This window comes from Urocampus carinirostris, chromosome 10 (assembly GCF_059441175.1).
Source record: "Urocampus carinirostris isolate Australia breed hairy pipefish chromosome 10, RoL_Ucar_1.0, whole genome shotgun sequence".
NCBI lineage: Eukaryota > Metazoa > Chordata > Actinopteri > Syngnathiformes > Syngnathidae > Urocampus > Urocampus carinirostris.
In genome coordinates, this window is record NC_142358.1 from 10,811,491 (window position 1) to 10,838,821 (window position 27,331).

Consider the following 27,331-nt stretch of genomic DNA (forward strand, 5'->3'; position numbering starts at 1 on the left):
TTCTGCAAGTACAACCAGGTGCTATTTTCTTTTTTGGTTTTGTATTTTTCATATTTCCTTAAACCGTGACTTTTATTTTGAGTAACATAACATTGGGATGGGTTTCCTCTAGTTAATTTTTGGGTGTGGCGCTTATCTTTGGGAACATCTAGTGGACATATTTAAAACTGCAAATCATTGTTTGATCCTAATTTTTCTATTGAGCATGTCAAATGATGTGGCGGGCCACATTTGGCTCGTGGGCCTTGATTTTGAAACATTGTGCTGAAAGGTAAGTTATTAATCATTGATTAATAGTCTGGCTTGCAAAAACGGGAAAAAGCATGTCCTGTTTAGAGGTCAAAGTTAATGTGTATATATATATATATATATATATATATATATATTGTCACGGGAGGCAGCACGGCGGCACAGTGCTTAGCGCGTGTTATTATTTCACACTATTATTACACCATCCCCTGATCTGAAACTAACATGAGGGCAAGGAAAAACTCAAAAACCTCAACATGAGGAAAATGAAGAAACCTTGAGAAGAGACCGCACATGTGGTAATCCCCCCTTTCAGGATGACCAGGCTGCAATGGATGTTGCAATTACAAATAGTACGGAGACATTGTTCGACAAAAAATATAGGTTATTCATATGCTATAGAGTAGAAATGTGTTTTAAGCTTAGATTTAAACATTTTCACTGAGGTTGCAGATCGGATCTCAGGGGGAGAGCATTCCACAGCACCGGTGCCCGGATGGAGAAGGCTCTCGAACCAGCGGAACACTTCTTGGCTCTTGGCGCTCTCAGAACGAAGGCTTCGGACCGGAACATAGGGGGGAATCAGATCTGAAAGATATGAGGGAGCAAGTCCATGTATGATTTTGTATAATATTAAGAGAACCCTGAAATCACATCTTAGGCTAACAGGGAGCCAATGCAGGTTAGCCAAAATCTGCCTGATGTGATCGGACTTTTTTTGTCCTGGTTAGAAACCTCGCTGCAGCGTTTTGTACCAGCTGAAGACTCTTGACTTCCGGAGACCGGAGAGTAGTGCATTACAGTAAGCGAGACGGGAGGTAACAAATGCGTGAATTATGATCTCCGCATCCGACTGAGACAGTATAGGACGAATTTTAGCAATGTTGCGAAGATGGAAGAAAGCGGTTCTAGTAATTGTCTTCACGTGTGTTTGAAAGGACAGATCGGGGTCAAATATGACACCTACATTTTTAACTGTGTGATGTGACATTTGTCAATGTTCACAGCGGTTTTTGAGAATAGCTCACGGCATTTAGATGGACCAATAACTAACATTTCGGTCTTTTCAGAGTTAACACGCAAGAAATTGAGTGACATCCACTCTTTTATCTCAGTGAGGCAAGTCTCCAAATTTCCACAATTTAGTGTGGCAGATTCCTCCAACGGAAGATAGAGTTGAGTGTCATCTGCGTAGCAATGGAAACTGATATTATACTTGCGAATAATATCACCTAGTGGAAGCATATAAATGCTGAAGAGAAGGGGGCCAAGCACTGAACCCTGCGGAACACCACAGGTAACACTAACGGGCTCAGATGTCATTTCACCATATTTAACACAGTGCATCCTATCTGAGAGGTAGGATCTAATCCATGAGAGGACGGGTCCTGAGGGACCAATCCATTTTTCCAACCGTTCTAGTAAGATATTATGGTCCACTGTGTCAAAAGCAGCACTAAGGTCCAGCAGCAGCAAAAGTAATGAAGCGCCATTGCCAGTAGAAGATGCGTATATTTGTACATTATATGTTTCTCACAATTCTTTTGCGCTATTATTCGCTATGCTTTTTCAAAGACTCCAACTTTTATTAAATATTTTACTCTACACGTATATTTATATATTTAGGGAAACTGCAGGTCAGATGTATCGACACTTGATCTGTATACATGTGTACATGACAAATAAATTACATCTATAATCAATCATAAAAAATACACAGTTTGTCAAAATGTGAATTCCACATCAATCCCAAAGTGTACCTCTCATACTTAAGTTTTTTTTTGTAACTTGATTTTTATTGTGTTTTTTTTTCCTTTTTGAATATACATTAAATAAAACTGGGGGGGGCAAAAAAGGGAAAACAACATTGCAGTGTTGGGGAGTATCTTCCATGTCCGTTCTTCTTGAGGTAGAACAGTACATTAAATAGTACATTAACCACACCACCTACATTGGATATTACCAAATCTTACTGCAATATGTATTCTGTGAAGCACTATTTAGTTACTCTATATAACACGCTACAGTGGGCATTTGCACGTCACACTGGGTATTTGTACGTATATTGTATTCTTTTGGCTTTATTATTGTACTGTTCTCAGCTCAGGGATGCTGCTGGAAATGTGAATTTCCCTTCGGGGATGACTAAAGTATCTATCTATCTATCTACATTTAAGTCTTCTTTGTTTTTAAGTAGTGTCCATCCATTTTCCCCATTTGTCCATGAACTGAATCTCAAGTCAAATCAAGTCATGTTTATTTGTATAGCCCTTAATCACAAAGAGTCATAAATAGCTGCACAGACCACAGATTATTGCAAACCACAGACTATTATGACACAATCCCCTGATTTAAAACCTACATGAGGGCAAATAGTACACAGATATTGTCAACTTGCGCTGTAGAATAAAAGTGTGTTTTAATCTTAGATTTAAACATTGCCACTGAGGTTGCAAATCGAATCTCAGGGGGAAGAGTATTCCACAGCACTGGGCCCGGATGGAGAAGGCTCTCGAACCTGTGGATCTCTTCTTGGCTCATGGGATCACTAGTAGACCAGCATTTTCAGAGCGGAGGCTCCGGACCGGAAAATAGAGCGAAATTAAATCTGAAAGATATGAGGGAGCAAGTCCATGCATGATTTTGTATACCACCAACAGAAGCTTAAAATCACATCTTAAGCTAACAGGGAGCCAATGCAGGTTATCTAAAATCTCGTAATGTGATCAGACTTTCTCGTCTTAGTTAAAAGCCTCGCTGCAGCATTTTGTACCAGCTGAAGGCTCTTGATTTTGGACTTCGGGAGACCGGAGAGTAGTGCATTACAGTAATCGAGACGGGAAGTAACAAACGCGTGAATTATAATCTCTTGTATTCTTCTTCAAAACGGGGTCCTCTCCATAACAAATAATTCCTCAACAGTGCACACACAATGCTCCACGGTGGGTAGAGCTTGTTTGTACCACAATCTTGTTACTTTTTTGGCAGCTGCCAGAATAATTTAGACCAGATACTCATCTTTCTTTCTGTAATATTTCTTCTGATAGATTCCCTAAATAGAGAACCTTGAATGTCTTTGGCAGGGGTGTCAAACTCATTTTAACTCGGGGGGCCACACAATAGAACAGGCATTCTATCGGAGGCCGGACTAGTAGATTACATAGAAAGAAAAAAAAAAGAAATATGAAAAAGGGAGGAAGAGATAAGAATAAAGGGTGGGACAAAAAAGGGAAAAAGAGAGAGAGAGAGAGTGAGAAACAAATGAGATAAAAAGAGAAATAGTGAGAGAGGGGAGAGAAAGAGAGAGAAAAAAAAGAAATACAAAGAGAAATAGAAAGAGAGAAGGGGAGAAAGAGAAACAAGAGAGAGAAGGAAAAAAGGAAGAGTGTAAAAGAAGGTAAAAAGAGAGAGAAAGAGACAAAGCGGAATAGAGAAAGAGAAAAAGAGGCAGAGAAAGTTAAAGAGGGATAGTGAGGAAAAAAGGGAGGAAAAGAGTGAGAGAGAGAGAGCGAGAAAGAGAGAAATACAAGTGCAGCGTTTGTGAGAGGCACCTGGCTTTGGCAACATCAAGTGGACATATTTCAACCTGCAGCTCATTTTTCTCTTGCGCTTCTCAACGTAATAAAAAAATCCGACCACGTTCTTCCAGTTGAATTCCTTCAGATTCCGGGGGCTAGTGGATGTGCAGTGTTTTACAAATATTCCACTACTCGTCTTCTGTTATTTTTGAATCTCTCTCCTTTTTCCATTTTCTTTCATACTCATGTTTTTATTTGTGCCTTACTTAGTCGTTTTTTGTACTTTTATTGTGGAGGGGCCATGTATTGCGGATAGGGTATTGCCAAGAGGGCACATCCAATTGTGGATGGCTTCTACAAAATAACTGCAATTTGATGATCCCATTCACATTTTTGGTGAAAAAGTTTACTCTCTACTCAGAGCTAATACGAGTGACATCACAAAATAAGGTTTTTGACAAGTTTTCTGTCTGGGAAGAACTTGGTACCACAGATATATAGAATAGTAATACGTCAGCGCGCTGTAGTAGTCCATTAACCAGTGTGTCTACATCGCAGCCATATTGGTCGGGTCAACATCCCCGTTTAGACGCTGTATACATTGAAAACAAATTATAACCTGCTCCTTTTACAACAGATTTTCATGCAGGTAACTGTTTTGTCAACGTCAACACGTGCTTTTATTACGGAAAATTTATTAAAAACTGTAAAAAAAAAAAAAAGGAAAAAAGGCTTTAAAAAAAAAAAAATCTAAAAAATATTTATAACAACAGTTTATGAACAATTATACAAGTCACGAGCAACTGCAATAACATTTTAACACTTTATATGAAACGTATTAAATAAACTATAATTCAAAATCAGTGTTAAGGGGATACTTTAAGACTTTTTTTAAACAAAATTGTAACCTTTTTAGAACAATGCTTTATGTATGTATAAAAATATTTAAAACATTTTAAAAAGACATCTAGTTACTGAAGTGACCATGTACAGTACAGGCACTTGGCACATGAACGGTTAAAACTATAAAACGGTTGTAGAATTCCTGAAAGAGGACCATTTTACAATCGTTTTTTTCTTGCAGGGCGGCGGATTCGATTCTTTGCTCCTCCGAGTTCAACGTCAAGACACTAATGCCCTCGATAAACAGATAGGCTGACTCCGCTATCGCTGTGTGAGTGTGTGTGTGAATGGGTAAAGTGTGAAGCGCATTGTAAAGCGCTTTGGAGGTCTTCTGACTGATTCAAGCTCTATATAAATGCAGTTCATTTCCCATTTGTACTTTCCCCTTGTAAATCAAGGGTAGTGGGTGAGTCTGGCGATGTGGGGCAGCCTTATTAGCTACTGAAGTAGATAGATAGATAGATAGATAGATAGATAGATAGATAGATACTTTGTTCATCCCCGAAGGGAAATTCACATTTCCAGCAGCATCCCTGAGCTGAGAACAATCGAGAACAATCGAAAATAACACGGGAGCTGTAGCAACTGAAGCTCCGAAGAAGATGAAATATTGGAGAAAAGGTTATTCCAGCTTTCCAAGACTCTATGGCACGGCATAGAGTGCATCCATAGGCAGCACAATGAGCCAACATTCTCTTTTGTTTTTATCCCCCCGCTCATAGTTTGACCCGACTAGCTTAGGCTTGTAGCAGACACGCCGCAAAAGGGGAGCGTCATGTCTACTCATTTATGTCTATGCTTGGCACACTTCTAACCTGAAGTATAGACGCGCTGAAGTTTATTCCTTCAAAATAAATTTTATGAATGCTGTCATTAATAGTTTCCTGTGAAAAAAATCGACCTTCTCTAACACTGCGAACCAATGTCAGAGGGGTTGTTTGATATGCAACGCACAAAACCCACTTCGTTCCGTTAAACGCGGGAATTACGCAACGTACCTGTTAGTTTTGGCGTTTATTTTTTTTCGAAGTAGATTTTGCGAGCGCAGACATTTCACTTCCTTCTGCAGAACTGAATCCTTCACACATTTTGAGTTCGCTCGATAACTACCGATGATGGGAAAACACTAAATGCACTTAATCAATAAAGCTACTGGGTACTCCTCTTCTGCACGCCGATTAAAGGTAACCCAACATACATTATAACCTATTTACAATACAAGCTGTCAGGTTTTATCATCCTGCTTGTATTTACCGTATTGCTTTGAAATCAAATGAATGCCATTTAATCAATAGGGATACTGCATACTCTTTCGCTCCAGATGATTAAAATGAAAGCTATTTACATCGGTATCTATATTCTGTACATGACAAGCGGTCGCTCGACTTTTTTTTCTGTCAGAGTACATTGGGATCCGTTCACGTACACAGTTCTGTAATGTCAATAAGGTCATTACACATGCAGTTCGACCAAATACTACGAATCTTTTGCTGTTACTACACTAGTTGCGAAATACACGTTTTGTATGCAAATTACACACAAAACACACACAAAATGTTCTGCATTTATATAACGCTTTTCAAGTCCAAAAGCGCTTTACAATGTGCTTCACACTTACCCACTCACACACACTCACACACCGATAGCAGTGTCAGCCATGCAAGCCAACGACTTGCTTACCCGGGGCATTAGGGACACTTTGACATATAACACGGAGGAGCGGGGAATCGAACCTATAACCTATCCACAATTTTTGTATTGACATTTTTGATTGTTCCTTGGTTATTTATAGTGCACGGGTGCATTATGTTACACCTTTGCAGTAATAGCACATTTGATGTGATGTTTCTTTTCATTTTTGACTTTAAAAATAAAATATGTTTTGGGGAAGAGCATTTATCAGGCAGGCAATACGTTGCCACTCAAAGTGCTGTATAAAAACATGGTACAATAAGACGATAAAATCCCCTCCTTTATCCCACACCCAACAACCAGTAACATTGCATACACACACACTCACACAATATGGTTAAAATACAATAATAATAATAATAATAATAGGGCAGCACGGCGGAGCAGTGGTTAGTGCTTGTGCGGCACAGTTCATGTCATGGGAACCTGTCGTGGGTTCAAATCCAGCTCCAGACTTCCTGTGCGGAGTTTGTATGTTCTCCCCGTGCTTGCGTGGGTTTCCTCCGGGCACTCCGGTTTCCTCCCACGTTCCAAAAACATGCATTTCAGGTGAATTGGCCGGTCCAAATTGTCCATAGGTGTGAATGAGCGAATGAGTTGTCTGTCCCTGTGTGCCCTGCGATTGGCTGGCAACCAGTTCAGGGTGTCCCCTGCCCACTGCCCGGAGATGGCTGGGATGGGCTCCAGCCCCCCCGCGACCCTAATGAGGATAAGCGGTACGGCTAATGAGATGAGATAATAATAATAATAGAAATAAAATGTGATTTAGGCAAGGCACAGATTGACCGTGTGAGGAAATTACGCTCTTAAAGGGACAGTGTGTTTTATTTAGGCAAAAAAATAAAACTTAATCCATTAAAAAACATATTTATTTATTTATTTGAATAATAAGTAAAAATACATTAACTATTATATGAGTGTGCTTTTCTGGAAATGCTCATAGGTGGAGAAATGTATATTTAATTTACGTAATCTTGAGCCTCAACTTGAGAGAACTGACATGATTGTTGGCCATCTTACTATTACGGGTACCCTTTTTTTCTTCTTTTTATCTTTTCCACTTTTTCTTTTCTTTTTTCTCGATTTTTTTTCCACCTTTTGTCTTCTTCTATAGGAGGACAAACATGACAATTTCTTGAAATTTTCCAATGAATATAGAAATATACAGTATGTGTTGTCTTCCTTTTAAGGCTTATAAAAAGCTTTTTTATTTTTTTATGCCCTAAACTAATGTGTTTTTTGTTTTGTTTTGTTTTGTTTTATGTCCAATAAGGCTCTTTCAGCATTTAGGGTTGCCAACCCACTTTGACTCTGACTCCCGTCGGTCCCGCGTTTTGCACTCGTTTTCCACCCGTTCGTTCCTGATTTCCCCATTTGTCTCCTGTTTTCTGACCCCGACCACGTCTTGGCTCTCCTGTCCCGGCTATCGACCTGTTTTTTCGGTTTTCGACACCACAATCTCCCGTTCCGGAAGATTCACTTCCACATTTGGAACATGTTCCGATTCTGTGAGCGGCTTGCTTCCCGCGTCCAGCGAGCACCGCGTCCAGCGAGCACCGCGTCCAGCGAGCACCGCATCGCGGACGCTGCCTTTCCTCTTTATCTCAATAAACCTGTGAGAAACGTTATGCGATTGGGTCTACCCTTTGTTCTGGACGTGACACCTTTATATGCTACAAAAATCAGAAAAGTCACTTCATCCATTCTGAAAAATGGTAGCTGTGCATATGAATTATCTAATTGCGACTGAAGTTTCATGATTTATCAGGTGTGGGGGAGGTAAACTAAAGGGTTGTGTATCACATGTACAGTGACAGAAGTGTAAGAATGTTGAGATTTTCTGATGTATTGTTTTCCTGTCATTGTAGGCAGACCAAAAGGATGAGCTCCTATTTACAGCGGTAAGTTTTAATGAGGTTCAAACAGTGACAAGACGCTGATATGGACAGTTCGGAAACTCTTTTAATGGTTTGCAGGTTCTGAATTCTATTTAGTAAACAAAAAATGAAAAACATGATTCAACTCAACCTATGATTTAGCTTTACTGGAGGTTACATAAGTTAAAGAAAACTCAAATGTGTTTAGTTCTTCTTGCTTCACAATGTCAAGGTTGTATAAAGTCCTCTTTAGCCATTTATTACTTAACAACCAGGACAAAGATTCCCATGAAGTCTCAACTTGCTTTTTACCCCTTGAATTTCACAAATGCACACGGGAATTTTCAATCCTTAATCCTTTAATAAGTATTCAGACCTGTCTGACTTTACTCAAAACTTGAAGCGTGTAAACGATGTGACAGCTGTCTTAGGTGATGTTTTTATTGTCTGTGTTTGATTAAGTGTGGGAAAGGTAGAAATGCATTTAACTGTGGTATTCCATAGCACTTGAAGAGGGATGGCGTGATATGGTCTCTTAATTCCAGCATTCATTGACTGAGTTATGTTTATGTACCTGTTTTGACCTGTAGGTACCACATTGGCAGATGTTTTAAACATTTATTGAGGAATGTAATTAAGCCAAAAAAAAGACAGTCCTGAATATTATTTTTGTAATAGAAAAAATGCTAGAAGTTGTTGCTAGTTATAGGCTATAAAGGGATTCCAGCAGTCGTCCCTAAATCTGGTCCCGCCCCATGAACAATACTAAAGAACATTTTGACGCATATTTTTTTCCTCACCAAAACTCAGGTACGCATTTTTGTTGTAAAGGGATTCGTCCCCTGCGATCTAACTGCCGATTTCTTACCACTGGACAACCAGTGATGTAAATGAAGTGTGAAAAAGCATTGGGTTTAATCTCATTATCACATTATCTTATGTCACAGTACCAGAGACAAATGTTAATTTGGTTTTACATGTTACAATGGCAATTGACTTGTCACTTACAATGCTTAGAATAGTAAAGTTGAATCTATTGTCATGCTAACATGTGAAACGTACGACAAAACAGAAAATGAACATTCGTCTCTAGTTCCATGTTTAAAAATAGTGTGATCACAAGCTAAAATCTACTGTCTTTTCGTATGTCATTTACACCAGCGTTGGTCCACTGCTCTAACAACTAAGCTGAACTTGGACCTATTAAGACTGTGGACGACACAACAGAAACTTTAAATTATATTGTGAAGAGCCCACAGAGTGTTATTTGGTTGTTGATTATTTCATAAGTAGTGTTCTCATTTATTTTCTGACTTTTGTTCAAAGAAGAATCCAAAACAGTTATCTGATTGTAGCCTTCTGAAAAACAATACGTTTTTACTTTTTGCCCTTCCGCAATCGTCACACTTTTTCTGTTACAAACTGACCCCGGCCCCTCACCGGAGAAGGGAAAAGTTATCTGGCCCTCACAGGAATCCTTCTGGAATCTCTTGTCAGACAACTGCTCAACTTAACATATGCTCCTGTACTTTCACATAAGTAAAGTAAACAGTTCAACAATATAAAGAGCATTTAACACCGCAGTGTAAAACAAATAAACCTGACTCTCACACCCTGAGACAACTGGTCAAGTAGAAATAGGCAACTGCACTTCAATAATTTGTTCAAGTCAACGGTTAAACAATATGAAGTGACAATCCTATGATAGCTGACAAGACTTCTGTCAGTGAGGATATAGCAGCAGTTTTTGATTAGTGTTAAAAGATGAATGAAACCCCGAGAAAGAATCCCACTCTGGTTTTCACAAATGAGACAACATGCTGATTCGTAGCCTGGAGTGGGCTATTCTGGAACCTGAACCTACAGGGATGACATATAAACAAATCATATATTCCAACTATCGCCCCGCCTATGAACGTCAGACCATGACATAACGGTGGAAAAAATACTTAGTCAGATTACCCCGTTACTGAAAAAATAACGCTGTTACGTAATTGCGTTATTTATAAAAGCATTAGGCAACACGGCGGAGCAGTGGTTAGCGCGTGTGCGGCACAGTTCTAAGGTCTTGGGAACCTCCTGTGTGGGTTCAAATCCAGCTACGGGACTACTGTGCGGAGTTTGTATGTTCTCCCCGTGCTAGCGTGGGTTTTCTCCGGGCACTCCGGTTTCCTCCCACATTCCAAATACATGCATTTCAGGTGGATTGGCCGGTCCAAATTGTCCCTAGGTGTGAACAAGCGAGTGAGTTGTCTGTCCCTGTGTGCCCTGCGATTGGCTGGCAACCAGTTCAGGGTGCCCCCTGCCCACTGATTGCTGTGATAGGCTCCAGCACCCCTGCGACCCTACTGAGGATAAGCGGTGCAGCTAATGAGATGAGATGAGATAAAAGCATTATTCTATACATTGATGATGAATGAATAAAAACTGGGTACAGTGTAGTCAAGTGTTTCTGCTAAACACAAAGTGTTTACAAATAGGAAGTGTCATTCTTTAACAATGTTGACTAATCCTTTATTACTTTAGTTGAAATGAAAACCTAGCCAGACACTCGGGTATCCATACCAAATCCCATTTACTGTTATAAACAGAATGTGTCACACAATGAAAGTGACCAGATTGTGGTAGTGGAATTAAATTCTCTTGAAGTGTGTGAACAGTAATTTCCTGAGGCGATGTCTTCAATAATGAAGGCTGTTTTTTTTTTCAGACAGTTGAGTCATCTTTTCGTGTTTTGGAAGTGGAAGAGGAGAGCAGCTGTTTCTTTTCACCCATGTGCTGGATTTTACTGCAGAAAACTTTGCTCTTCTACAGTAGAGCCAGGTGAACAACTCTTTCTGATAAAGATCTTTTTATCTGGCAGCATGCAAGAGAACAATTATCACTTATTACATGTACAGATTAGTGTAAACAGTACCGCTAAATGCAAGTCTTGCAAAAATTGATGCAGGTACTTTTTTGGAACACATCTTTTTATTACACAAGCAGTGTGGGGCACATTACGGAAGACCAATAAATACAGGCAGATCTTTGGTGGGGGCATGAGTGTGGGGAAGCTGTAATCCAATCGGCCACCCCGTGTGACCTGCCCCACCCCCCAAAGGTTCTTTGTTGGAAATTTACTTCAATGAATCTTGTTGGTGATAGGAATGTGTGGAGAGGTGTTGTAAAAGGGTAGTGGGATGTTTAGACGCGTTCTAAGGGATGGGCAGGGCACCCGTATGATGCGGCGGGGGTAAACCAGTGAAAGCTGTCGGGCCCTGCTGTTGAACAGAAGAGTGTGTTGTGTCACCCTGACCCAAGTGACACGGGCGCTTTCTTGTGTCCGTTTCATCTGTAGCGACAAAAGTATAACAAACTTGGGTGCCGCGGTGCTTAACTTGTTTGGGTGTTTGGGCATTTGGGTTTGCTATGGTCCAAAACATTTTGTGTGTTTTTTTTTTTGCTAATTTTTCCCTTTTTTATTTTCTTTGTTTTTGTATGTGTTTGTCTTGCTGTTGGTCACCCCTCTCGAGGGATATGACCAAGGTAAATAGATTAAAGGAATAGAAGAAAGCGGGTACACCAACATGTGGAAGCAAGTGGAGTCTAGTCAAGTCATGTTTACCAGTATTTGTATAGCCCTTAATCACAAACTGTTTCAAAGGGCTGCACAGACCACAGATTGTTGCAAACCACAGACTATTATTACACCATCCCCTGATCTAGAACCTACACGAGGGCAAATAATACACAGATATTGTCAACAGCAGTGAACCCTTCATATTTCTTGGCTTGTTCAAACCTGCGAACTAACACACTCCATACCCATTTTGTGTCTGGGCTCCAAAGATCTCATTTTAAATTTCTAGGTGCCGTTTTTTTTTCTCCATGCATGGTGTATTGCAAAAATATTTTTACAAATAAAAAGACCATAATTCAGCACACTTTTTTTGTAAATTATTTACTCGCGTTACCCCATGGAGTTTGTTGTTCTAGTATCAGATGGGAGTATATACAGTAGGGAGAATATCTACATGAGGAAAAATTCATCCTCCAGCGTTAATAATGATAGGGTTCGTACAGTTCCTCGTAATCCTTGAAAATGCATGAATTTTAATGTTGTGTTGTAATTGAAAAGTGCTTTAATTTTGGGTGAAGTGCTTTTAAATGGTTGAAATTGTTGCCATGTTTCAAGCAAGTCTGCCTAAAAATTACACTGACATTACTCTCTGGTGACTTAACTTTGTCATTGCATTTCTTCATGATAAACGGCAGCTAATTTTGTTAGTATGAAACGTCATCACCGCCTACGGGTCTCGCCCAAAAGGACAGGTGCTTGCTGCACCAGCTAAATATTACTGTCATTTTATCCAAAACCAATGCGGAGAGAGATATGTCTAAAAAATATTTATACGTATTGTTTAGATCCACAAATATATTTTCGCTTTACTCAAGATTTTAAAAAATATGTCTTGATGAATGCACATGCAAGATTAAAAATCACATATGCAAACCGCATATATATCTGTGGCTCTGCAAAATACATTATACACACCATTTTTTTTCTTTTAATGGTACTGGAGAAATCGAAAAATTGGCTTTGACAATATTTAAGATTAAATCAATGTTTCTGGCTATCAATGAGTTATCCCTTTTATGTAAGGTTTAATGGAATATTACTTTAGCAGACAAAATTTAAAAACAAATATAAAAAAAGGCCTGAACTCGATTGTCTTTTAAACAACAAGCATAATGGCCCAGGGTTGCCGGGCATTCTACTTGAGCGATGTTGTTGGGGCCATGGTTTGTTGAAAACGTGCCAGGCAACCACTCGGGAATGCAGTATGACCGCATGCAGCTCCAGAGTTTCTTGTACTCAAAAGCAAATGTTTATCAATGTTGTTGGGATCTGGGGTTGCCTTGAGACAAAACACTCCTAAAATCAGTCCTAGAGGCCTAAAGTTCTACTGTGTAAATTTTCACGAAAATCGTCTCATTTGTTTCGGAGCCCATAAGCCACATACGAACACACGCACGCAAATAGGGATTTATATAATATATATATATAAGTCTAGATTTCTTAACAACCTCATTCAACTTTTGTCAGACATAAAAATCCCTCTCCTTTTTGGCAAAATTTGCCATTTTGAAGTTAAAAAGGGTGACCTATGAATAGAAGTTCATAGGCGCCGCCGCGAGCGGCAGCCTTTCCAGCAGCTCCGTATTAATTTGCTCTTTTTGTCATTTATTGTTTTAATTGTCTGCTTCTATCTTCGGTGTTTTTCGTCCCGTTTGACAACTACACTTTGTATTACTTTCTATCCTATCGTTATGGGTTTTAACGCACAAAAATGCATTTATTCGAGGAATCAACTCCTTGCCCTGAAGAATTCTCGTGCCGGCGTGATGAGGGGGCCCTATCGTGGCTGCAGAGCCGGAGCTAAGGTGAAGGCTAAGCAGCTAGCCGCGTTATAAGCCTCCGGTACCGTCCGTAATCACGGTAAATGTGAACTCTCTACCAAATAAGACTGACGAACTGGCTGTGCTGGTGAAAGACATCAAAGCGTACAGGGAGTGCAGTTTGCTGTGTTTTACGGAAACGTGGCTCACGTCTAGCATCCGGACGCTAATGTGGAGCTACCCAGAGCTTCAGCGCTGTTAGAGCAGACAGAGACACAAAAGCCTGCGGGAAGCGGAGAGGAGGTGGACTCGCTATCTACGTGAACACGAGGTGGTGTAACCCTGGGCACAAAGATTTCCATCTGCTGCAGGGACGTCGAACTTCTGGCCTAGAGTGTGACATCATCCACTCCGCTGTTACTAAACTACAACACAGCACCCAGAGGCTATCCTGTTAATCTGTTAATAAACAACAAAAGGATACTGCTGAAAGTGTGAATTTCCCTACGGGGATGAATAAAGTATCTATCTATCGATCTGATTTGGAAAGATCTAAGGAGAAAATATTTTGAAGAGGTAAGGGGCCATTTCTTATTGTGAGTCAGGCATTTGAGACAGTACCGTATTTATTCCTGTATTATACACGTTTTTTTTTCCCTATAAATACTCTATGTATGGGTGCGTGTTATACACGTAGCGGCATGTATTCAACATTCCTCACTTACACTGCTTAGTTTGAGCTGAGAAAACAGTGAAACTAAATATTATACCAATTCTTAATCAAAAGTTAGAGGTGCGCATTTTAAATAATGTCATGAGATGTCGGACAGACCCAAATGCAGGACATGATCAAACTCCAATAAGGGGCCTTTTTTCAAGAAACAACAAAAAAAAAAACTTCACTAATGTTAAGGGAGATGGGAACCAGAACGGCTGAGGAGGGAAGACTTGAGAGGGGAAATTGGGGTGGCAAGATTCTTGAAAAGGAGACTTGGGAATACCTTTAAGGAGATGGTCGGAGTGGTAGGTCTTGGGACAAGGAGGGAAAACTTGAGTGGGTATCTTGGGGTGACAAGAATCTTAAGGAAGAGATTTGGGAATACCTTTAAGAAGATTCCTGAAGTGGCAGGTCTTGGTGTGGACGATCTTGGAACACAGTGGGAACTGAAGAAGAAAGTCTTGGGAGGAGAAGCATGTTGTCTTGGCGAGTGAATGTCTTGAGCAGGAATCAAAACCAATCAGCAACGTGAGGTGCGAGCCCGAAGTATTAATGGTCGAGGAGGCTAATTGTCTGGTTGGAATCACCTGGGCAGAGGAGTTGTGAGTGGTACTGGAAAATTGGGTAAAGCTGCCATCTCTTGGAAAAAGAGAGGGACTTTAGGCACCAAACCATGTCAAATAAATATTGTATTTCCTCCACACCCTTATCACTTTTTTAATCCCCGACCCATTTTCATTCCTGTTTTGTAGATGTATCTGAGGTCCACAAGAGGAACCTCTTCCTGTGGTTCAGCCATCTCCCCCAGGAAGAGAAGCAGTTTGGAGGTTACTTTAGCCCAGAGACAATGCATGTGGATCCTCTGATTCTCCAGAGGAAACCAGAGGAAAGAGCGGGACTCCTAAGCTCTCCTATGAAAATCCAGGCTGCGTCTGGGTTTTCTGTGACAATAGAACAACTTTTTAAACGGAATAACGATGAACACGAAGGCAGAGGACTCAACATTCTACTGTATGGAGCTGTTGGAACGGGTAAAAGCACGGTTGTCCGAAAACTGGTGCTTGATTGGTGTGCTGGCACCACGCTGACTGACTTCAAACTGCTTATTCCCTTTTCCTGTGAGGATCTTGGTGAGCTAACCAAGTAAGACATTTCCCTGTGTTATCTTTAAATATAAATTCAAACGCTTGGTCTGAATGTTAAGTTTCTAGGGAACTGGAGTTCTTAAATGGACAGTGTGTATTATATAGTGCCTCCTGGTAGTGAAAAAAACATTTATTCAAAAAAATTATAATAATACATGGCCTTTCATATAAACAAGCGTTTTTTTAATATCTGTAGGTTAAGATAGTTTCATTTATTTTTCATAGAGTGAGCCTCAAATGCAGAGAGCTGAGATATTTGACCTCCATCTTGCTGCTATGGATGCATCCAAAAGATAAAAACCACCAATTTTATCAAAGTGGCACATCTTTACGTAGATAGCGGAGCCCTTTTCCCTCCGCCACACTCTGTTATAGCCTGAGTTGTAACTGACAGGCACATTTCTAGCACCTCTCCCTACCCTGCCTGCTGCTGCATCCTGCCTGCCAGACAGAAGAGAGGGCTTAATCCATGTACCCACCCCAACCAGAAGCTAAAAAAAAAGACAGCGGCAAACTGGAAACTCTGCGGGGTGTCAACTTTTTTCAACTAAAGAAAAAGAAAATGCCAGGCGTAATTTGTGTGGTCTGCTATTGTTGCAACACCACAAATTGACATAATCACAAAAAGGGCAACGAGCTGCAATCAAAAATGGAAACATGTTATTGTTTCTGTGCAAAAACCTAGAAATCCGTTGTCACTTTGGCAACAGAACCAACCAGAAAAAATGGACACTTTTTTACTGACTTTATTTCAAAACATTTTGCAATGGAAGGTATTTGAGTTCCTTAGTTCATATTGTCATAGAGTATTTGTATTTTCATCACATTGCTGGTTTTTGGATTTGATTCTTTTGGCTTTGGTTCTGAAACAGTTCTAATAGAAATAGAAATAGTTCTATACTGTTAAGGTTTGCAATTTAAATATTTGACCCAAAAAAAAGAAAAAAAAACTATTGCCTAAAATCCTTGCGCTGTGTTTATCGTAATTATAAATTATTTAATGATCATGACATTTCAAAGCAAAAAGTATTGGAATGGTGTAATTGTAAATGCAGATCGATACAAGCATGGATCCAATCCACTTGGATCCGATCAATACCAAAATTCCCAGTGTTGCGCACCCCTACTCTATGGAGCATGTAAAGTAAGCAACAAAGAATTGCAAATTGATCTGTAATGATAACTTAAAGGGAAATTTAAGTGTTTTAATTGTGTTATTTATCATTTATTTTTCCCAGGAATGCGTCTTTGAGAGACCTGGTCGGTAGGAAGTACCTCCACTTGAAAAAAAACCTTTTGCTAAGTGGGGAGGGGAACCAGGCCAAAGATGTTCTTTTCTTATTCAATGGGATGGAAAAGATGAAACTTGACTTCAGGATTGGTTCTACGGAGCTCTGCAGTGACCCAAATGAATCGCTTCCTCCCGGTGCAGTCGTCGTCAACCTTCTCCGCAAGTACCTTCTTCCTGAGGTAGGACGGATGCTATTTAATTTAAAAAAGTGATTCTCAATTAATTTTTGTCACGTCTCTCGCTCGGAATTAATCGATATTGAGCAAATACTAATACCTGTTGCTCGGAAAAGCCATGATCATTAAATAACTCAGCTCTTCCCCCCCTTGATGTAGTTTATTGTTACAATAAAAACAGCACAAACGTTTTAGGCACTAAAATGCTCTGTTTATTATTAAATAACTACAATGAAAACCTTAACATAATTAGAAAATAAATTTAAATATTTCTTTTAGAAATGTTTTAGAACAAACGTCAAGAGAGTCAAACCAAAGTAAAGCAGCAAGGTTGACAAAAATACTATACAACTAAAATACCTTCCAATATCTTGGAAATCAAGTCACAGTGCAAATAGTGTAAACAATATGATGTAAAAACCTTTAAAAGTACAAAAAAATACTTCTGCTACAACAACTTTTTCAGAGCAAAAGTCAGGAGAATGAAATAAAAAAAGCAGTCATGAAACAAAAATACAAATACTGTATAACAATGGTAACCAGGCAATTAGAATACCTTATATTACATAATATTTTGAAAATAAAGTCAGTGGTACAAATAAGGCGTAACACAATTGAAAGTTATAATGTATGCATAACCTTATGACCAAGAGCCATCAACATTATAAAAGACTCCTCTTACCCTGGCCACCACCTCTTTGATTGGTTGCCCTCTGATAGGCGCTACAGGTCACTAAGAACAGTGTTTTTCAACCAGTGTGCCGTGAGTCTCAAAACACAGACTATTATTACACCATCATCACCTGATCTAAAACCTACATGAGGGCAAGGAAAAACTAAAAAAACCTCAACATGAGGAAACAGCGTAAAATATAGCTGAACTTAAAAATAGATGAAAATATAATACAATCCCAAATCACAGCAAAATTTTTAACCAGAATGAATAAATTGGTTTACCTCCTGACCCACGGTGACCACAAATTATGATAAAAATGTTAATGTTAACTGTGCAGTACTTTATTTATAGAGCCCTTTACAACAGTCCTTTTAGTGTACCAAATTGCTTATACCTATACTGTATACTGTCATTTTGGCAACATGATAATTTAAGTAAAAAATCAACAACATGAAACTGGTACAGTGGAACCTCGGTTCTCGACCATAATCCGTTCCAGAACCCTGTTCGAAAACCGATTTGGTCGATCACCGAAAATTGTTTTTGCCATTAAAAGTAATGTAAAATCATTTTAATCCGTTCCAAATCCTTGAAGGCTTACCATGAACGTAAACATGAAGCTAACCCAGGCTAATCGTACGTTCGCGTTAGTTTTATCTTCCGTACGAAAGATTACGCTAACATGAACGTGTAAAAATAAAAAAATCAGGTCGTTTACACGTCATTTAGCACCGGCGTCTCCACAACAAGTGGTGAGCGGTTAAAGGATAAAGAAAAGATTTATGAATAGGATTTCTTACCTTTGTGGTGGTCTGCAGAAGCCATGCTCTATTCCCTCGAAAGAAGGGAAACTCGCACATCTTCTTCATAGTTTGCTATTATTTCTTTCTTAAATGCAATAGTTGTACGCACTACTCTTCTTTTTTCACCTGTAGCAACTTTGTTGCTTGCACCGCCCTTCTTCCGAGGCATAATTAGGGGTTAAAACACTCCGTTCACCGATATTCAAAACGAAAGCAGAAAGAAGTGCGCGGTCACGTGACAACAGTTCTTCATGAGGGTTGGGGGCAATCTACACCCCCTAGCGTACCGGCGTTCGAACTCCAATTTTTTGAACGAAAAGCGAAGCAAGAATTTCTCGAAATTTTTGGTTGAGAACCGATTTGTTCGAACTTAGAGGCGTTCGAAAACTGAGGTTCCACTGTACTGGTAATTCATCTTTAAACATTTTCTACGGACAGTGTGCCTCAAATTTTTTTCATGAAATAAGTATGCCCTGTGTCAAAAAAAAGTTGAAAAACACTGACTTAGAACACCAACAAATAGGCTCAGAGATAGTTTCTTTCCCAGGGCCATAACCACCCAACTCAAGTGCGCAAAACTAAAAATAAAATTTCTCTTGGCACTTATTTGGGAATTTTTGTTGCCGCTAAGTGTTATTGCACTGCTTTTCATTGCACTGCTACTACGTTGCACTAGTCTTATTTTGCGCTGTTATAACCAGTCTCCGAGCACTACTTTGTAAATAATTTTGCCCATTTATCCTGGCCATCTTTCATCATATTTTTCTCTTTAAAGTCCTACATTTTTACTCTGGAGTACCATGTCTAATCTCATTGCATATAATGTTTCAAACGGGCGTTTAAGTGATAGATGTAATGTAAACTCGGTAATATCGACATTTGGATCGGTCCACCAAGAAATGTTAGTTGTCTTCTTTTTAATACCATTTGGAGAAAGAGATATTTATGTAACTTTCTTGTTTAACATTTTTTTCCAATTAAGAATAAGCTAAAAACAAACTACTCCTTATTGACCATCAGAATAGTTAATACCTTAGATAAGTCATTAGCTTCATTATTTTGTACATGGTGGTTCAACCCTCTCTCAGTTCACAATACAAATATTAATTGACATAACTACTAAGGATAGTCCACTATGAGTTTTTCTTGGCCGATACCAAAACTGATTATTACTATAATTTTGATTAAGAGTCGGGCGACAACTGATATTTGGAGCCCATATGCATTTGCGGCAAAAGCTTAAAAATCGGCTTGAGACATTTTTTATAATTCAGAAATTAACGAAGAATATTTGTTATTACTTAAAATAAATCATTACTAGCTCTCTAAAATCTTTTACAGTAAATAAATCAGAATTTCAACACAAATGATATGACTGATCTTTTACGTAAATCAAAAACTAACAATGCAGGAAATAAAATTATGCTTAGCAGCAACTCCATAAAGAAGTACATAAAAACTTGAATAGCTCACTGAAACCTTTTACAGTAAATAAATTCGGCTTTCACTAAAACTGGCATGAGTGAATTTGTCACTTAAATCAAAAACTCACAGTGCAGGAAAATAAATCAGGCTTAGCAGCAACTCGTATAAGGATACACAAAAACTTAAATAACTACCTGATTTTTTCAAATTAAATAGATAAAAATGTCAATCAACCAACATAACTTAAATTAACTTGAAACAAAAATTGTAACGAAATTCCAACGGAGCTTGTGAATTAAAGTGTGGGCACTCCTGTTTTAGAACCAAATTGACAAACTAATGTTATGGTAACAGCTAATCACTCAGCCTTCCACTTAATCATGCTATTTATGCTCTCAATCTTAAACACGCACTCCTGATTGACGAACTAACGTTATGATAAGAGCTAATATATTAGTTTCGACCTGAACATGCTTCCCTAAAACAAGTTAACAACACTTTTGCTGGTTTTTTGTATGCTTTCTCAGGCCAGTGTTTTAGTGACCACCAGATTGTCTGCTTTGGATCGCATCCCTCAAAAATATGTGAGCCGCTATGCACAGATTTGTGGTTTCAACGACCCGACCCGTCAGCGTGCTTACTTCACCAGCCGCCTCCTACAACAAAGTGGTAAATCAGTGCAAGCACATGACGCTCAGGCTTTGGTAGAGCTGCTATACCTCAATCTCCAAAGGGAGAGCCAGCTGGCCGCAGCATGCTTTCTGCCTTCTTACTGCTGGCTCACATGTGCCACCTTACACTTCCTTCATTTCACTGACGCCATGGCCCCGATCCGCACACTTACTGGAATTTACACTAGTTTCCTCAGGCTCAACTTTGGAGGAGAGGTGCTTGGCAAAGCCACAGCGGCACCTGTACCCGGTCAGAATCTACAAAGTTCTTTGATGCTGTACGTCGTCCGCACGGTTGGCAAACTGGCCTATGAGGGTGTGACGTACAAACGCACCTCATTCTCCGAGCAGGAGCTGGAGCAGTGGATCGGAGGAAAGACCAAGACAGATGAGGAGTTGCGTCAGCTGGCTGTTTTCAGAACGGATGTGCTGGACTTTTTTCTGGCGCCCTGTGTGGAAAGTTGCAAGCACTTACCTACAGAGCTATCTGAGCATGACGAGAGGCGATATGTATTCGCTGTTCCGGCAATGCAGGAATACCTGGCGGCACTCTACGTGGTTTTAGGAGAAAATAAATCAGCCCTGGAGAAGCTCACCAAGCAGGTGTCTGTGGCGATAGGGCAGGCAACTGAGGACGTCGGTGCTATTGTCAACATCTTTTCCAAGTTCATCCCACTTCGAATCTTTGCTGTCTTTAACTTAATCAAGCTTTTCCCAAAGCTTTACGAGAAAATAAGTACTCGAAACAAGGGCAACATTGCAAGGACGATGGCCGCCGAGCTATTCCGCCAAGAAGACAGCTACAATGAGGACGTTCTGGACCAGGTTGAGCAAAGCCTCCTGGGGGTTCATGGACCACAATCCAGACAACAGAGTGAGGGTCAGCCTTTTGAACTCTACCCCATTTTCATGGGTGGACTGTTGCATTATGGCAACCGAGTCCTCCTGCAGCAACTTGGTTGCAGCATCCAGAGTTCCACTGTGTCTCAGATCACGCGAGCCCTTCGGAATTACCTTGTTAGAGGTAATATTTTTCCTTCATTCTGAACTACAAGTAATACTTGTGGGTTTAGCTTGTGCATGATTATTTCAATGGTTAAATACTCGGGAGCGGCAAGGTGGATTACTGGTTAGCACACCTGCCTCACAGTTCAGAGATCCCAGGTTCAATTCTACTACCAGCCTCCCTGTGTATAGTTTGCATTCTCCCTGTTCCTGAGTGTGTTTTCTCCGGGAGCTCTGGTATTCCTCCCACATACCAAAAAATATGCATGGTAAGTCGATTGGTGGGTTAAAATTGTCCATATGTGTGTGAGTAAATGATCATTTGTCTCCAGTGTTGGGCACATCACTAAAAAACAGTCGTTACCGTATTTTCCAGGCTGTAAATACATAATTGAGTAGTAAAAACATGTATAAGTCACACTCGGAATTTAAGCATTTTGAATAGAATTTATCTGATAAAATCCTACAATGAAAACATACGAATCATCTTGAAAGGAAATTTAAAATACAAATAAAATAGAGAACATGGTATACTAAAGTTACACATACGTGCATATCTTAGACACTGCCATATACGTCAGTAACAACGTAACATATTAAGAGTTATTCAGATAACCCTAACATGCTTACAAAATTATCAGCTTCACTCCTAATCATGTCTCTCATGAAAAATTCCTCCTCGGTGTCACTTTAACCGGTAAACAACTCCCCTTGTTCCGCTTTTACGTCACAGTCAAGGTTGAAATAATCAACACAGGCCTAGAGCGCCCTCCTGCGGTTTAGTGTGAAAATAACATGTGAAGTGATATACAATACTGCCAATAACGATTTAAAACTCAATTATATAATAATGTGTTAATTTCACAAATAAGTCTCACGGTAGTATAAGGACCACCCCAGGTCATACTATAAAAAAACTGTGACTTATACTCTGGAAAATACTGAAGTTACAGTTACTAGTTACTTCATTTAAAACGTAATTCTGTTACCCCTCAGATTACTGAGACCCAAAAGTTGCGTGTTACTCTAAAAGTAACTATCGACTGTAGTTACAAATTCCCGTATATACTTTCATTGAATCCAATCCCATTAAACTGCTTTAAAAACGCTACATAATAAAATAAATAGGAGAAAACTGGTAAACTGTAATTTTTTGGGTTGAAATTATAAATAAACTGTAACGGATGGACTTCTCATTTTTGTGTACAATTTAGTGTGCGTGTGTGCAAGGCATGTGTATGCATCGTTGACCTATATAAAAAAAAATCTCAGATATATTTTTTTCTTAATGCCAGAAATCAACAAGCCACAGCCACCAGAGGAGTTTATGGATTTGTTGGTCCTTCTGTATGAGTTTCAAAATCCCCGTCTAACTGCAGAAGTCCTCGCTTCAATCAGAACCATCCGCCTCCACAACATACGCATGACCCCCCTCAAATGCTTTGTGCTGAGCTCTGTGCTCTCTTGCGCCCCGCCAAGGTAAGTGACGGGTGTTTTTTAACTGCCCGCTTATTAAATTGACTTCCTGTTTGCTGCAAAGGCTCAAAAAATATAAAACTTTTTGTGGCTCATGTTGCTATTGTATGTACCGTATTTTCCACACATCAGATTATGATGCGCACTGCCAAAAAGTAGTTTTTTGTCCAATATTTTATCATATATAAGGCACATCTGACTACAAGGCACATACTGTACAATTGAAACTACAGTAAGACCTTTTGTGTGTACGGGTACATTTTAATGCAATCCGTTACTACAGTATGTGCCGCTGACCTAAATCGCAAAACATAGTATGCAATGGGAATCAAACCCGAGTCGTGGTAGTGAGAGTGCTGACACATTACCACTAGAGCACCAGTGGTCCGGATGATAAATGAAATGGCTTTATAACTTATCCTATTATCACACCATCTCTCCACTTCTTCACCTGTCCGTCAATAACCTCTCGTTACCATTATTTCCAGACTGTTGTCCCAGTTTTTTTCATAGTTTGGCCGGAAGTGCGACTTATACTCCAGCGAGACTTATGTTAAATCATTAACACATTATTATATTATTCATTTTTAATATTCATTTCCTCTTGTGTTCATTTCACACTGAACCACAAGAGGGTGCTATAGTTGTGTGTTGATAACATAAATGTTTAAAGATAAAAAACACACATCTAGAAGCAGCACAATCAAGGTGGCTGACAATTTCGAATTATTGAGTAAGTATTCGTGGACAAAATACAATTATAATCACATACAGGTAATTCTGGTATTTTTAGGCGAGCAGAGACGGTTTTGCAGGCCCTGACGGCCCGCCACTGCCATTTAGTATTATACAGTGCATGTTATGCAGGTTGGTTAAGTTTTATAACAGGACCTCACGTAAAAAAATAAATTTTGGGGTGGGGGAAATGCCTTGCTGTGTTTTTGCAGTTACCAGCTAGAAGAGTTGGACCTGTCCTCCTGCCTCCTAACACTTGACATGCTTCAGACGTTGTCACCTGCCTTCAGACACACTCGCAACCTCAAGTAAGGAAAAACTGAGAGCATAGTGATGCATTTTAGCTGAATTGTATTTTGAATTGGAGTGTATTTTGTCCTTTTTATGGTTGTGGTATGTATTGGTGCACACCGACTAATGCGTGACTAATGTTTTTAACATCAGTAACACGGATAACGCCCCTCGAGAATAACAAAATGCCATTGCAACCGTTTAAATTTCCCAAAGAATTACATTTGAACAAGTGTTGATTGTTACACCATCAATAACACATTCAGAAATAAAATACATTGCTTGTTTTTCGCGGGAGTTGTGTTCTGACAAGGTGGCGCAATAGTCCGAATCCGCGGAGTACAAACATTTACTGAATTATTAGATATATGTAACATATAATATAAATGACAGTAAAAAAATAACAACCATAGATCTACAAATGATAACACAGAATTGCAGTTTGAATGGTCTTTATTGTCATTATACAATAGTACAACAAAATTGTAGGGCTTCTTCTTTCACTGCAAGAAAGCGATTTAGAGAGCACTCGGCTAATTGCACGCGAGGGGATACTCTGGTCGGGCCAGGTTTCTGTGATGATTAAAATACAATAGTCACGAATGTAATAAGTTGTAGCTCCAGGTGATGTGTTTCATGGGTAATGGATCTGGCATTGTAGAGATACAGGCTCTGAAGGGGTGGCTTGTGAGAGATTTTATGTAGGTTAGGCGCAGTAGACCAGACTTGTAGCGCCACTATTGGTTTCTCTGCAGACCCTGCCTCAGTCTCTTCCTGGACCTGATAAAGATCTGTGGAGCACCTGCACTTGATCAAAATTTCTTTGCACTCTTCTGACTATGAGGACAGAGTTCGATTTGATTGATACTTTTTTTTTTTCAATGTAACGAGCCGATAAAAAATTGGCTGTCACAGTTTGTTTTGGGTGGCTGGATTTATTATTTTATTATACACCACGAATCATTGTGTATTTTTTCACTGTATTATACTTCTTGAAGAATCAGTCTTTAATGGTTAATATATCTTAGCATTTTATTATATTGTATTTCAATCCAATCATATTTTCAAATATATTCCAGTTTAGTGAATGATGGAACATTGCTATTATTTTATAAAATTTAGCCCACTTTTGCTAAAATAGAACATGAGCTACAGATCGTGCCTGAGTTTTAGCGGCTTGCTGTATTGGTATTGGCAAGTAACATGATCAATTAGTATTTAACGTCGCTCAATTAAAACATTGGAAAATAGAAAATGAATGCCTTACAAATAAATATTTTTTTCTTTGTTTTTCATTATTTTACATCTTATTCTTTTATTTTTGTCTATTGTCAGCCTGAACTTAGCACATATTTACCTTTAGTGTTTATCTTTAGTATTATCTAATATTGATGTGGAGCTTGCTAGCTGCGACAAACACAACATTAGCAACTAGCATTAAAAGATTATTTCATTTAAAAGCACCAATCAGTCTGGTCCTCGATCTGTAGTTTAATATTTGATTCAGCCCTTTGTCCTTGCACATTGACACTCCTGACCTAGGTGGTTCTTACTTGTTTCGCGATGACAACCGAGAACGTGAGCATTATCTGGATTACTACTTGACTTGTAATGACCCTTGCATAGCCGTTAGCATGGACATGCTGTGTTTTTTGTGATGTATGTGCTTGCCTGTTTCTGTTGTTCTCAGTCTGCAGTTTAACAGCCTCGGCCCAGAGTCCTGCATCTTGCTGAGAGATCTTCTACTAGACTCCAAAAGTTGTGTTAGAGTGCTACAGTAAGACAACCCTTCAACATACTTGTTTGTTACATACAGGCATAGTACTTTTGTACTTTTCCACTAATACTTTAATTTGAGTATTTTTGGACCTGTATTTACACTTTTACATAACAAAAAAGCTACATTCAACAAACACAGGATTTTCTGTCATTTGACAAGATATTTTTGTGAATAATATTAAAGTTCAAAACCACTCTGAGAAGTTTTGGATGAACTGGTTGGTTGGTTGGTTGGATCCCTTTACAACTCTGGTAGTAGGGGCACCATTTCCTGTGGTGGTCTTGGTCAAGTAAAGCCTGGTGGCACCCATCTCTCTCAGGGCCAACATGTGTTTCCACCCGGTCTTGAACCGGGGACCTTTCACGTCCTAGGAGTGTGCTACCCGCTGCACTACGGAACTACGGTTGATAACCTTATGGAAGTGACACATGTGTCGTACAGAACACATCAATGAGAAGTTTTATAGCACACTATTAAAATCTTTGCACCCAGACCTTTAAAAGTTATAAGGTCATGACAGAGATTTAACTGTATTCATCGACCCATGAAAATCAACACAAAAAAAAACAAAAGTAATGACCAATAACCGCCAAGATACCACCACATACTATCAACCACCTAGAGCTTGAAACTGTCATCAAATTTAAATATCTTAAAGTTGGCATATCAGAAGAGGGGTCAGAACCTAAAACCATGGCAGTACAGCTCAAACCACAGCCGTGCTTGCCAGACTTAAACCCATCTGGAAGCACAAGAAGATTGTAGTGAAATTAAAGATCAGACTCCTGCAACCGCTGTTTATTTCGCTCTTCCTCTACGCTTGCGAGACATAGACTCTCACTGCAAAGCTTGAAGGGAAAATCCAGACCATGGAGATGTGATGCTACAGGAAACTTCTAGACATAAGCTATGTAGCCTATGTGAAAAACAAAACTGTGCATAACACCATCAGAGGGCACATTGGACCTTACGAAGAACTATTAACAACTTTGCACAGACGAAAACTGAAGTGATATGCTCACATCACAAGGTCATCAGGACTGGCCAAGATCATTCTCCAGGGCACAGTCCAAGGGAACAAAAGGAGAGGAAGGCAGAAGGACAACTGAGCCGACAATGTCAAGGATTGGAGTGGCGCCAACTTTGACATGACCCAGACTCAGGCCAGGAGCTGTCCAAATTTAAGGGATCCGCGATTGATTTTCTTCCACTTATTTGGGGTCATGTCAATGGGGCAGAAGCCCCAGCAGGGAGGCCCAGAACTCCCTATCCCGGCCACGTTGTCCAGCTCGTCCAACAGGATCCAGAGGCATTCCCAGGCCAGCGTAGAGATGAAGTCTCACCAGCAATTTGTAAGGTTCGCCCTGACCCTCAGCCTGGTTCTTAAGCGCTCGCTAGATCGGTAATGAGAACCAGGGGGCAGCGTATTCTCGTTTAACTTTTAGTCACTGCCAGAAATATCAAATACACAGCTTTGGAGCCTTTTTCAGCATAATGCAGAAGTCTGTGTTATTTGAA

At 39.6% G+C, this 27,331-nt stretch overlaps 1 protein-coding gene across 4 annotated transcripts in view; it reads left to right on the plus strand.

Annotated features, from left to right (window-relative positions):
• nlrx1 (NLR family member X1) overlaps nt 1-27,331 on the plus strand; it is a 39,518-nt gene that overhangs the window by 5,774 nt on the left and 6,413 nt on the right. For 2 of the 4 annotated variants that reach the window (XM_088346476.1, XM_088346472.1), the window contains exons 2-9: nt 8,231-8,263; nt 10,950-11,062; nt 15,092-15,482; nt 16,723-16,954; nt 20,383-21,550; nt 22,827-23,010; nt 23,955-24,050; nt 25,724-25,810. In XM_088346476.1, coding sequence (XP_088202602.1) covers nt 8,244-8,263; nt 10,950-11,062; nt 15,092-15,482; nt 16,723-16,954; nt 20,383-21,550; nt 22,827-23,010; nt 23,955-24,050; nt 25,724-25,810 — 2,291 coding nt within the window. In that variant the 5' untranslated portion in view covers nt 8,231-8,243. Of the gene's footprint in view, nt 1-5,580; nt 5,855-8,230; nt 8,264-10,949; nt 11,063-15,091; nt 15,483-16,722; nt 16,955-20,382; nt 21,551-22,826; nt 23,011-23,954; nt 24,051-25,723; nt 25,811-27,331 lie in introns of those variants that run through there. The other 2 variants (XM_088346473.1, XM_088346474.1) reach the window with 2 other exon arrangements.